We start from the raw sequence: 13,185 nt of genomic DNA on the forward strand, positions 1-13,185 counted from the left end.
AACTGGGCCTCTGGGCAGATGACAGATCAGGTGGATAAAAGTCAGACGCCTTCTTTGCATTTAGTTTGGAAAATGGTATATGAATTATGATAAGATCTGACATTATTGCCTTGGCTCCTCCGGGAAAGTGATCTGGAACAGCTTCAAGTAAGGTGCGTTTGAAAATAAAAAAGATTTTAATTTGGAGAAACACTAATTTCTTATCAATAGTATGATTTTTCACTTCTAAATCTTTTCAAACAGTAGTGACTGTATGGAATTTGTATTACTCCTTATCCTGTAAACAGTACAAGCCCATACAGGCACTCTATAGAAGTGAGACGGCACTTGTGAAGGGAGAAACAAAACTAAATCGCTGATTGTCTGAGCCAGCTTTGGGTTTCACCGTGTGCTGCAGTGTGCATAGGTTTGTATTAGTCATGCCTTCAAAGAAAAGACTGGAGGGCCAAATCTTTTGTTGGTCTTAATAACAACCTGAACAAAATAGTAAAAAAAAGAAAAGAAAAAGAAGGTAAATTCCAGCTCTAACTAAACTCTAGCTTCTACTGTACAATAACTACCCTACTGCAGTGACCAGAGCGGTCTTCACACTGACCCTTGAATCTTAACTTCACCATATGGGTGGTACAATAGTGTGAACATGAGGATCAGGGATGGTCAACCGGTCTGCTGTCCACCATTGGTAGTACGACACCCCCCCATTGGGAACTCTGTGAGTTTGTTTGTCATATGTATCTGATGAACTACACATGTTTAATGTCTTAAACCCTGAACTTTACGTCTTGACAGTTTCCACATTTGACACACTACAGCTTGCTGGGTTCCTATAATATCATTTTTGGATGCATTGGGCATGTGTTTATATTCTGAACAAAATTAATTCAGCAGAATCTATCCCTATTTCAAAGTCCAGGACTACTTTTATTAAGTCATCATTGTTTTAAATTTACATGAAAAACATTTAAACGTTATCAAATATGGTTATAAAGAGTTAAAGAAAATCTCAGATTCTGCCAGCAAGTGTCAACTTGTTCAGCACACATGTAGTTAACAACCAAGCAAAAAGCATTTTAGCCTGAAGCGAGGTACCTATTGTCACAAAAAAATATTCATTTGGCACAACGGCAACCTAGAAAATGCACAGTGTGAGAATATAGGGCTAAATGAGGAGTTTTAGACTTCATTTACATATACTCTCAGATCAAGTCAAAGTCACTGTGAGCTTCTGTAAGTAGTCCTTACTCCTCATTAAAAAATACAGTATATGAACGTATATGTGCCTGAATCAAACACTCTTTTCCATTAAAGCACAGCTTGTCTCATGGCAGGGAACATGCTTCTTCAAAAGCAAGCAAACCTGTGAGGGAAATATTTCCAACCAAGCAGTTTAACGAAGTTAAAACGCACTGTGACGGAAATTCAAATGTCACATTCAAGCTGAGAGAGAGAGAAAAATTAAAACAACAAGAGCTTGTACTCTGGCATAATTAGGTCCAGGGGAATTCATTAATCCTAAGCCACAGTGCGTTTCTTGCCAAGTTATAAAAACTTGTGAAACCTTTTGCGCAGATTTTCAACTTCAGTCTGTGGCCAGCTGACAGAGACTTCAAGTGAAGGAGATGGTTCAGGAACTAAATACTGAAGTACCTCCATGTCTTCATGGCATGATAAAACAGCTCATAACACAGGAGAGATGTTCGAACAAAACTGCTTGTTGAGATATGAATCCACAAAAACAACTATGACTGAGGATTATGGAGCCTTTCAAATACAAACATGCTTCAGAGAGAAAGTGGATTTAAAACAGAGAATGGGAGTTGAATAAACACTGGCTATACTAGGTTATTTCTTTTCACATTCGCAGAGTGGGACGTCTGGACTGTGCACAGGAAAGCCTGAGTAAACTTTGCTTCAGGGGAAGTGGGGTCCTCTTGTCTTGCAGATAATTCCAGGTTTCATTTCCCGAACAGGATGGTGACTCAGCAAGGGACGAAAATGTTTCAGATCATCACGAGCCAGTGCACCGAAACAATGGTCAGCTGGAGACATCTTAAGTGCCATCTGCTTTCAGAAGATCAGAAAGACATCCCATCGTGGATCAAGTCACACATCCAAATTGCTTCCCTTGTTACTGGAGTTAAAGGTGGTCAAGCAGGTACAAATGAGCTCCCCTGCAAATATCAACACTCGTTTACTACAAGGGTGAAAAGATTTAGCGGACGTACTTTTAGGTGACCAGAAAGTGGGAAGAGCAGGGGGTGAAAACAACAGTGAAAATTGCTATGAGAACAAGAGTGAGTACGTGTGTGCGCACATATCAAAGAAGAATTATTATGTCTTGTGCTACTGCAGCTGACATGATAACATAGAACAGACCGGTGCAGCTCCCTTCTAGTCTCTCCTGGGGGCTTCGGCAGCCTCACAGTGAAGACTTACTATGCAAGAACGTCTCTCCTCTGAGCACCAGGACCAATAAAATACATGCTTTACCTTTGACTTCAAAGGCTGATGTATTGAAGTAACAAGAACTATTTTTATTCCAAGTGACCACAGGAGGCCTGCTGTCCTTACTGTTTCTGGGCCATCATAATACTGTAAAAGGCTCCCTTGGCAATAACTCTAAAGAACTGATATGGCAGACACTTATTTTTATGGATTACTGCTTTTGGTTTAAACATGAGGACATACATACATCCATCCATTACTTATACGTATGCTATTCTGATTAGATCTCAAGAAGCTGGAGCCGATAGAGTCAACAAATAACAAAAAGAGTGTCTTTAGTTTGTAGGAGGAAGCAGGAGAAGAATGTGGAAGATGCAAACTCCACACAGAAAGGCTCCATACAGCATCTTGCTGTGAGGCGACAGTACGAACCACTACACTGTCACTGAGTATGACAACTGTCCTCATCAATGACTACTAAGAAATATTGATAAGTAGAAGCCTGCTAACATATGGTTTTGGCTGCTGAATGAGCAGCGTCAAAATAATCAATGTGGCCAACTTTGCTGTTATATTTAGAGACTTTTCACATCTCTAACCCTAACTCTCCTGCTCCTTAAAACCCTCACAGTGGATTATGTCATTTTGCAACTTTTACGACAGCCAACAGCTACTTTGCAATACTGATAAAGTGTAAAGTGGAAGTGCATGCATGTATCAAGTTAAAAATAAATTTAATGTTCAATACAGCACTATAATGCATTTCACCATATTCCCTTTCATGACTTTGGCCGACATGAGACGGACGTATTTTTTTCTACTGCCAGTATGGTTGAACGCTAACATTAAGTTAAATAACTTGTAACTTTTGCAGCTTTCAGATTCAGATTGGCTACATGTATGCCAACCTGCTGAGTAACTGGGCAACAGTTATACTGATTGCGTGATTTCCCTCACGAGTGATTCATGTCCAAAAACAGAAATGCAAAACCAGCATTATTCTCTTACTGCCATGTATTGATGATCAACATGGTCGCAACAAAGAAAATGTATAATAATACGAAGAATTGTTATGTCATTCTATTAAAAGTGGTTAGACTACTATTTGGGTGAGATCTTATGGAGGTTGCTGTTGAATCCACCATTTGTTTTTTCTGTGCGAATTTTTTTTTACCTCAGGTAAAGAATTATAAAAAAGGTTCATCTTTAGTTTCCAAAGTTTTCAGATCAGTTGCACATTATAGAAGAAAGTTATAACCAGCTTCGGCTATTTCGTCTGGATTTCATAACACCCAAATACTTTAATGTGTTCAGCCATCAGCTAATTAAGGAAGGTTTTATTATTGCCTACAAACAAAGTTCTCAAATTAATATAGGAAAGCCAAAAGGTAGACCAGTGTTGTCTTTGCATTTTCTTTTTATTGAGTAATTTTCACCCTAAAGCCAACAAAGATCTACTTACGTACCTCCTCTGCCAACATTAGGGGTTCGGCAGTAGCTTATGTGAATTTAGATCCGTCTACTATAAAGTCTTGTAAAAATGTGGACGTCTTTTTGTTTTAACAGGTACAGACTTGCAGTGCAGTGAGAGGAAATGGAGGCAGGATGCTACTAGTCTGTGCCCAGGCAGTAAGAAATCATCAGCACTGATAAGACACCAGGGTGGGATTTTGTTTTTTTCCTTATAAGCTCTTCACAGGATGTCAGGGGCAAACATGGCTTTAAAAGACAATGTGGGACAAAGAATGATAACAATCCCTCACTTTACTTCAGTACCCCAAAGGAAAAAAAATCTATTCTGTTCAGCAGACACACAAAAATGCATTTTGTGAAAAGGGCAGCAACCCCCATCAGAGCTGCTGTATAAGATGGGAGGGTCCGTACAAGACAATGCAGCAGCTCTTTTCAGCAAAAAGTAGAAGCGACTTCACATCAATGCCTCTCGATGAGACAATGGCAGATTGAATAGGCTGCAGACAACTAACAGAGTACCTTCAAAGAGTAAGTGCAATACAGTACACTTAGCATTTCAATGAATCGCTAATAAGACGAGGTACAAGCTTGGAAAAAGCCTGAGAAAAGATTGAAGAAGATTGCTTAGGATTGGAAATCAGTCAGTAGGAGTCTATTACGAGTCTTTTCTTATCCTTATCCATTTGAGTGACTCTTTCACGATTTCCACAAGTGGAGAATAACAACAATCTTCCAAGCACTATTCAAAAACTGACTAAAGTGAATGTTTCTCATACTATGATATTCAAAATAATGCCAATGATACCAATGATGGTGCTTAAAAGCAGAGAGTGAATGTCATGAAAGGAGGAATCAGACATGTCATTTGTAACCCTTCTAATACTTTCTGTCCACTTTTACTGCCTGTGGTGACGGTTCTGCGTCCTCAAGACATCCCCTGACCCTGATGTGAACTCTGTCGGTTTTATTGCACCTGTAGCTCCATAACTCAGGAATGAAAAATGCCACATACTTTAAATGTGTATTTCACTCAAAAAGAGGAACCCCGAGGGCATATTTTTAACCATCTGACGCTTATCAATGCGTTACCTCACAGATTCGTGCCAGGAAATTGTTGTTGCTCGACAAAAGGTCAGGTTACAGAGTTCACTATAGAAAAGAATCCCAAAAGTGGCAAGAATTTACTCTCCTGCTCAGTAAGCCACTGACCTATTCCGCCTGTACAAGCTGTCCAGTTAATATGTGACTAATTTACTTGCTGTGGATAACTTTGAGAACAGAATAAAAGCATTCTGATCATCTTCTTGCTTTAAGAGATACCAAACTTTAAAAGTCATCCAAGAGAAAATGAAAATCAAAAGAGTGATCAGAAATGATTTGATGCTTTGAAGAGGATTTGAGATGGTATTACTCAAGGACAGCCAGCTATGACAGCCGACATTTCTGGGTAAGGCACATCGAAGAGTCTGCAGTTTGAAGCACAAGCCATCCACACATGAATTCTTCAGAGAGGAAACAAGTAAACCTGTGAGGAGGTGTGAATGGAAAGAGTGGCACTCTAGTTACAACAGGCAGGACTCGGATCGAGTACGTATGCTCATGTCAGCACATGCGCCGCGTTGCTGTACCAGCTGAGACGCAGCTGTGTTTGGAGTCTGCTCTGCGGCCCGACATGGACCAGACATTGGGCATGAAAGGGCAGCTCTACCTCAGTCGAGATTAACAAACAACATTGTAAAAAAAAAAAAAAACCTACAGCGAGTCTGCAAAGATATGTACACGGGTAAAAGTGGTGTACAAAAAAAAGAGACATGTAAAGGCTATAAGATACATCTGCAAAGTAAAAAGTTTATCCGCACACACATTACATGGGATTTTTAGGGTTGAAAAACAAAAAGTCATTCATGAAATGTATTGATTAAAACTAGTGATCTGACCAAAATTAGAAACATGGCAGGGTTTTTCTGAGTACTTTTGATCATGGTTTTCATCTCTATATTGTCTTGCAGGGGACTTTGACACATAAACAGGGTAAGGTGGGGGACCAAACATTGTTTTTGTGATTGGAAGATGACCTCCTCTGTCAACTAAGCCACAGTCACTCATTAGTCAACGAAAACAGGCTGCACATTGGTGTAGTTGTTAGCCTCTTGACGACTTTCCAATGATTGCATGTTCTCCTTGTGCATGTATAGTTAATCTTAGTACTCCCGCTTCATTCCAGAGGAGGTTCAAAGTCTCTAGTTTGCCCATTGAAGTCAGCGTGCTTGTCTCTGTTTGTTGACCTTGGGATGGAATGAAAAAACTGGATCGAAAACACACTGGATACAATTGTCCACACAACATACAACAGAGTTGAACTCTTTCCAATACCTACTTACACTTAGCTTTGTCACAACAATGGGAATATAGATGATGAACAGCAGCTACCCAGGAGATATTAATACAAGAATTAGCACTGTAAACTGGTCTGATGCATACCTGTGGAACATACACTGAGGCATGGACTCAATCATAACTGTTCCTTCTCTGTAAAGCCACTAAACATGGTCAATAGTTTTACCACCATTTTGAACCAATACAATGAAAAAAGTCAATTAACTGCTTACACATTGTTTGTGGAACAACTTATGTGTGAGGTCAAATGAGAAGAGGAATAATATAATTGATTGTATACAAAAAGCAAATGGGAAAAGCTCAGGAAACTCAGATAATCTCAGCTGTGAATAAATCACAAGGAAACCTGCTGAACTGTGAAACAGAGTCAGGTTCAGAGTCCTCACCTCTCCGACCCCTATACTGGCCAAAGTCACACCTCACTGCAGAGTCAACAAATGCCAGCCTGTGCTCCATATGTGCCAATGTGCTTTGAGAAGGGGGCAAACCAATTCAGTGCAGCCCATCAGCCAAGATGGCCTCTCTGCTGGGGCTATAATTCAACAATGCAATGTTTACGGAACCCAGTTTTCAGGCAATTATGTGAATGGGTCTTGTGGGGACAGCAGACCTTCTCTGCTGTTCAAACTCTGGAGTGGCCCTGGTGTTTGCACTCCTGTGCTTTGCAACTCCATAGAGTCCTTGTCGACTCTCAATGGGAATTAAACAACAGGTAGCTGGATGGCAAATAGCAAAGAACTGTGTGCGCGGACCAACCACCTCTCTAAAAGGACCCTAGTTGCAGACTAAATAAACCATCAGGCCAAAATGTCCACTGTATAATATTTAACAGAGGGATGGACGGAGTTGAGCGACTGTACATGCACCAGAGGAAGAAAACAATTCACTTCCAATGACACACCCTCCTCAGACTACATAGTCACAGGAATCCATGCTGCCCTTCCCCCCCAACCTCAGTCTAACCCCCAAAGAAGTCAGGGGACACTTGTGACGGTCTATACTGGGAGAAACCTCAGTGCCAAAATTGTCAGCGGTGGTGCTCATGCCTGGTCTGATGTCATACACCAGAAAACAAAGTGGCCTCCTGATCTCAAACAAACGTCAATACCTTTATTATTCTATTTTCTGCACGGAAATCCCCGTGTAATTAAAACATTTGAGACTTGCTGTGCTTATTTCCATACTGGATATAAAGGTGAAATAATTGGCTGGGATAATACCTCACACTACTGCTGCTGGTAGTTCACAGTGGGGTGTGGGTGAACTTTTTTTTTCCATTGAGAGCTCTTTCCCATTGAGAGTTTTATTGACTTTGATTGTGTGAGTTGATGCGCATGACCCTGACATTCCGGCAGAGAGGAGAAGGGTCCCCTCGTAACCCCTGTACATGCACTTAATTGAATCAAGAGAGAGTCGGCCTGCTGTAGTCAAAAGTCATAATGCAAGAAACAGATGCTTGCGGTGCCAGATAATTGAATTATGCTGCTGTTGTTGGCCCAGCAGTCAATCAAGGCTGTTGTAAAAGTGTAGAGGTCATCTCCTGTTGCTTCTCAGTGTCCGCTGACTACTGATGATGATCTGTGAACTGTGCGGCTTTTGTGAATCAATAATATTGAAGACAGAGGTGCACGCTTAATCTCAACGTGGTGCACTGACAAAGTGATGGATCATTTCATTCACAAAAACAGCTCAATGCTCAATTGCATGTCACCACTGGATGTTAAATAAACCTTGAAGGCATAAAAATCTGAACACTATAGCTTTCTTCATATGTCTGGCATATCAATGTTGGTACTCTCATGATACAGCATGTGAATGATTTATGCCCGCTGGCCACAGCAGCTACGTCCCATCCTTCAAAAAGGCTTTGCTTCAAATCAAATCAACGCAGAGGTGTCACAGATACCTCAACCATGACAGCTCTGTTTATTGGAGGGCATAAAGGTGAGAGACCAGACACACAAAGAGGAGGGGGGGGGGTCTATTCTCAGCAGCAAGGCATCCTCTATATGATTCATACCACAGATATAGTAGTGAGAAGACAAAACATATCTTGGACAGTAATACAAGTAATAGCTCTAAATACTCAACATGGAAAGAGCTTCAAATGACTAATGTAGCAATTATGAAAAGTGTGTCCACTAATTAATCATTGAAAGAATTAATCATGTAAAACTAAGAAAAAAAATTTTTTTTAATGTGAATTTTTTTTTTTTTACATAGATTAGTTTAGAATAAAATTACAATATCAATTAAAATAAAACTTCTTAAAATCAGTAAATGCCTCAATATTAGGGAATATTAAATACAGCTTGAAAGTGTAGTCCCCCCTGGTGGTGCACCAAGTTAGGTCTTGATGTTTGAATGTGGAGGGGGACTGGAGTTTGAATCCCCGCGGAAGTAGGAAAAGCATCCATCACAAAGTCGATGGTGCAAGTCCAAATGGCTTGCTGTGGTGAAAGGGACTCAACTATTACAACAAACCCAGGCGCACGCCGAAGCGTTCCAAATTCTTCAAGACTAGAATATTAAAACAAACCAGGGACTCATTTGCAGAAATAATTGCCAGACTGTCAAACACCGCACACTGACACTACAACCGACGCAAAGCGCAGCCTAACAAAGTTTGGAGTCCTCAACTCCTGAAGCCCTTTCAGAGAGACTATGAATAGCTTGTTTCTATGGACAGACTTAGCCCGGCTTCACTCAACAGGAGGTTTCAGTTTGTCACATTACATCGAAAAGCACATTTACAGTACATGATGTGACTATATTGAGTGGAATCTGTTCTGCAGCCCACCTGCATGTGAGGAGCTCTGCACCACCACACTCAACTACTTACTCTACAGAAATAGCAACATCAACACATCACTGTTTGTTTGTTTGTTTGTTTGTTTTGCCTTAAATATTTACATTTCTAACTTTGATTTGACCTCTGCTGAGATAAATGTTAGTATAATGTGAAGTAGAGATGTTGGGGGGGAGAATTGAACATGGCAGATCAAGTGAAAAGAAAGTAGAGAGAAAGTTTGAGCGCACTTACAGTAACCAGCTGGCATGTGAGTATCAAAGAAAGGATAAGTCCACAGATCGCAGTGGTCGGAGTGCCCATTTTCCACCAACCCAGCATAGGCTGCAAATGCTGGGGAGGGAAAAAAAAGGGGGGGGCAGAAAAAAAAACCCGAGGTCCTTCACTCCTCCTGGTCACTGGAGCCGTGCACCTTTTTCAGACTTTTCTTCTGTGAGAAAAAACCCGACGGCTCCTCTGCGCCCCGCACCCGGCGGGACTTCATCAACAGGTAAAAACTCGGCCCTCCCCAAACCTTTTTTCTAATTTCCTCTCAGTGGAGGAGGAGGAGGAGGAGGGGGGGCTGAAAATATCGACTACAAGGGGGCTTCAAGCTTCTCCTGTGTGCACTACAAAACTTGGGAGTTGTGGGACTGAATGCAGTCGCGCAAAGTCACTGGGAAGAGAGAGAGAGAAAGAGAGAGAGAGAGAGAGAGAGAGAGAGAGAGAGAGAGAGCTGCTGAAAAAGTAAAAGGCGGAATGGAATTCAGGGAGTGCTGAAAGAGAAGACGGCTAATCCCAGTGTGGGGAGACGCCACCTAGTAGACCCATGTTGGCTCTTTACATGACCACACACTCCTCGCATGCGCTGCAGCTCGGCGAGCCTCCGCATGCGTGCACAGTCCCATTGCGCTGCATGCAATCTGTGCTGCAGAAAGTAAGAAGACTTGGGGAAATGTCTGCAACCATAAGCAGAAAAGTTTGCTTTAAATGACAAAACTGCGAATTTGCAAAAAATAAAAAGCATATTTTATCTGCATGTTATCGTATGTATAACTGAAGTGAACAGTATGCAAAAGTTACTACAGCTTTTGCTAGCGAAGTGAACTAACCTCCAACTAAGACTCTTTACCAAATGTCATCAAGCCTGTATTTGAAACGTTGCTGTCTCTTTAGTGAATACTGAGGCTTGTATTCATTTTTTACAGGTATTTAGAGCTCCAAATTATCTCATTGTATTGTATGTATGGCACATTGGTATTTTATGGAATTCTGCTTTTGTAGACTATGAGAATTATATATGCACGTGTTGTTGTTTTTTTAAAGTAGAATGCACCTACTCCTTCGAGGCCTTTTGATATTCTTTGATTGGGTGATAAACCTGTTTTATGCTCACAAGTACTTTTCATGCCCTCAAGACACATATTTTTCAAAGTGCTTAAATGCATTCCTGAAACTAGCTGCTCTCACACAGTATTTACTCAGTAAATTAAAGGGGCCTTAAAATGCCTATGCAGTATAAAGCTTGTGATTTTGAAGGATAGTTTGGTTTTATCTGGTAGGGCTTTACTGCTCTAAAGTTTATGAAACTAAAACTTGAGTCAAATAATTGAGCTTTGGGCGCCATCTACTGGAGATGCAGGTTGCATTACACTCGGAATTGGAATTACTTTTCAGCGGAGGGAGTGTGATGGAGAAAATCTATAGATAAAAAATAAAAAATACATTCGAATACCTAGCATATTTTCCCCGTCGGGACTTTCTGGAAACATATTTAACACAGGAAAAAGTGAGAGTAAACAGATTACCAGGACTTAAAGTGAGTAGCTGAGGGTCTGGGTTGTTCCTATCTAATCATGTAACTTGTGTAAAGAGCATATTGTATTTGTCAGAGGGTTAAAAGAACAGCTGTCTCCAATTAAAAGCTAAACCCTGAATATAAATGGAGAGGAGCTCACTGACCAAAATAGACTGAAGGAAGACATGCAGAATGAGCTTATCTAGTTCGGGTGGTATCTTATGAATGTGTGCAGTATCCCCACTGAGTTTTAAGAGACTAATTATACACACATATAAGAGTCGAAGGATACAAGACTGTATTTCTCACAACAAAAGAAAAACTGGCAAAACAAAAGGAAAGAGTGCAAGTAAAATGATCTCACTAAATCCCATTAAATAGACAGTGGTTTCTCAGGAGGCTTGTGCAAGAGATCATGTTAAGGACTAACAAGGGATTTTCAAGTTGCTTTATATATTTCTGAAAGACTAAGGCATGTCAAAACTTTTTTCCTTATCTACAATATGTTGACAGTTTAATTGCATGATATGAGTTAGACTGCTATTCCTCAGGTGTTTCATTCTCGAAAAGAAAAGAATAGCAAACACAGAATGGATTAACACAGACAATTATCACAATTATATAACAAAGCAAAGTAGATAATATATGCAATTAAATGCTGAATCAGAAGTGAACTGCAGCCCTCGGGGCAGGAATTCCTTCCCATGCTCTTTAGACCTCTTTGGGACACAAGAGAGATAATTTCTGTGGCTGACTGGACTTTGCTTGTGAATGCATGCAAAAAGCATCTCACTGACCACAGTTGTGTGATTTAGGGACTCCTCCCATGCCTCCAGTCAGCTGAAAAGCTCTGGAAAAAGCTGGTCGAATGCGTGAGGTAAAACTTGTCAAAACCCATTATTATAGGTCCCGAAGCCAACTTATCCTCCCAAGCAAACTGTTCAGGATATTTCTGCACTCTTCAATCCTGAAACTGACCAAGTCTACAGTGTTTTACAAACAAACACCATCTGTTGGTGTTTAGTACCAACATATTAATGCATATGCATTTCCTTGGGACCCTTTGTTGTAGTTTAAAAGCCGGAAGACAATGTAAGAACAAATAACCAAATCCAAGGAAGTTAAGAGGAAGGTGACTTAATAAAACCTCTCTCGCCAGCTGGTTTCTCCCCTCATACTGTGAAGTTGAGGAATGGTGTGTGTTACTGTTGCACTGTGTGTGTTGTTCCCAGCTGAAAATGGAGTGTCCAGCTGTCGAACGCAGCTGCGATTCAATCAGTGAAAGAATATGAAATACTTCCCCTCCTACCGAGGGTCAACGCCCTCAGAGCTTGTACTGAAAGACATGGCTGGACACACGGGAGTCTTTTTTACTCCCATTAATCATTGAAGACAAAAAGATCCTTTCTTTCCTTGTCCACAACCACATTTTCCCTCAACAACTCCTTAAAAATATGTTTTGTTAAACGCTGACGTATATTTAAGACATTATAAAGTCTGGAATATAAGGTAGAAATGTCTCCTCAGAGCACAAATATGCTACTGTTTTGTCCATCTGTATTTTATCCAACTTGATCAAGGACAAAGTCAAGGTACACTGTGGATAGTCCATTACAAACTAAACACAAAAAGATAGACAAACACACACACACGCACGCACACGCACATTCCAACACACACTGAAGGACAAGTTAAAGTCACTTTCTCAAAGTCATGCTTTCACACCGTGGGAGTTTACCCATGCACGCCTGAGAGTTCCCTCTAAGGAATCGCCACAAGGAAGGGCTCAACACTCAGATTTGAACCAGTGAGGCCAGAGTGTTAACCACTACGCCACTGGACTGCATCCTGCCTTCACTCATAATCAGGTGGGATCCGTCTCGTCGGAACCACAAGACTGCTGCCCTCTTGCAAGAGAACTGGTTTGATTCTGGACTTGAGGCCTCCCTGTGTCGTCTTTGAATGTTTCTCCATGTGCAAATGTTGGTAATTCTTCAGGTCTTCTTCCCACAATCCAGACAGATGTGTTAGTTTAGTTTAAAGCGTTACTCGGACTCTGTGACAGCCCAATGATGGACTGGTGGCCTCTGCATGGTGTAAAGTGTATTCTGCTGATTGTCTGCTGAGACCGGCTCCAGCTCCTCTGAAACCTTCAGTTGGATAATGAAGGTTTGGAAAATGAATGAATGGGTGACAGCCATACCTCTACTATTGATTGTTTGTTGAGAGAATTGCTTATAATTAAACATCATTAAAGGCATTTATTATGCTTTGTCATTCTGAC

At 40.8% G+C, this 13,185-nt stretch overlaps 1 protein-coding gene across 16 annotated transcripts in view; it reads right to left on the reverse strand.

Annotated features, from left to right (window-relative positions):
- The window catches only part of hspg2 (heparan sulfate proteoglycan 2), a 111,259-nt gene extending 101,524 nt beyond the window's left edge, over positions 1-9,735 (reverse strand). For all 16 annotated transcript variants that reach the window (XM_080496733.1, XM_080496731.1, XM_080496741.1 and 13 more), the window contains exon 1: positions 9,359-9,735. In XM_080496733.1, coding sequence (XP_080352859.1) covers positions 9,359-9,445 — 87 coding nt within the window. In that variant the 5' untranslated portion in view covers positions 9,446-9,735. The remainder of the gene's footprint in view (positions 1-9,358) is intronic.
- Between the last annotated feature and the right edge of the window lie 3,450 nt (positions 9,736-13,185).

The sequence above is a fragment of the Blennius ocellaris genome, assembly GCF_963422515.1.
Source record: "Blennius ocellaris genome assembly, chromosome: 5".
Lineage (NCBI taxonomy): Eukaryota > Metazoa > Chordata > Actinopteri > Blenniiformes > Blenniidae > Blennius > Blennius ocellaris.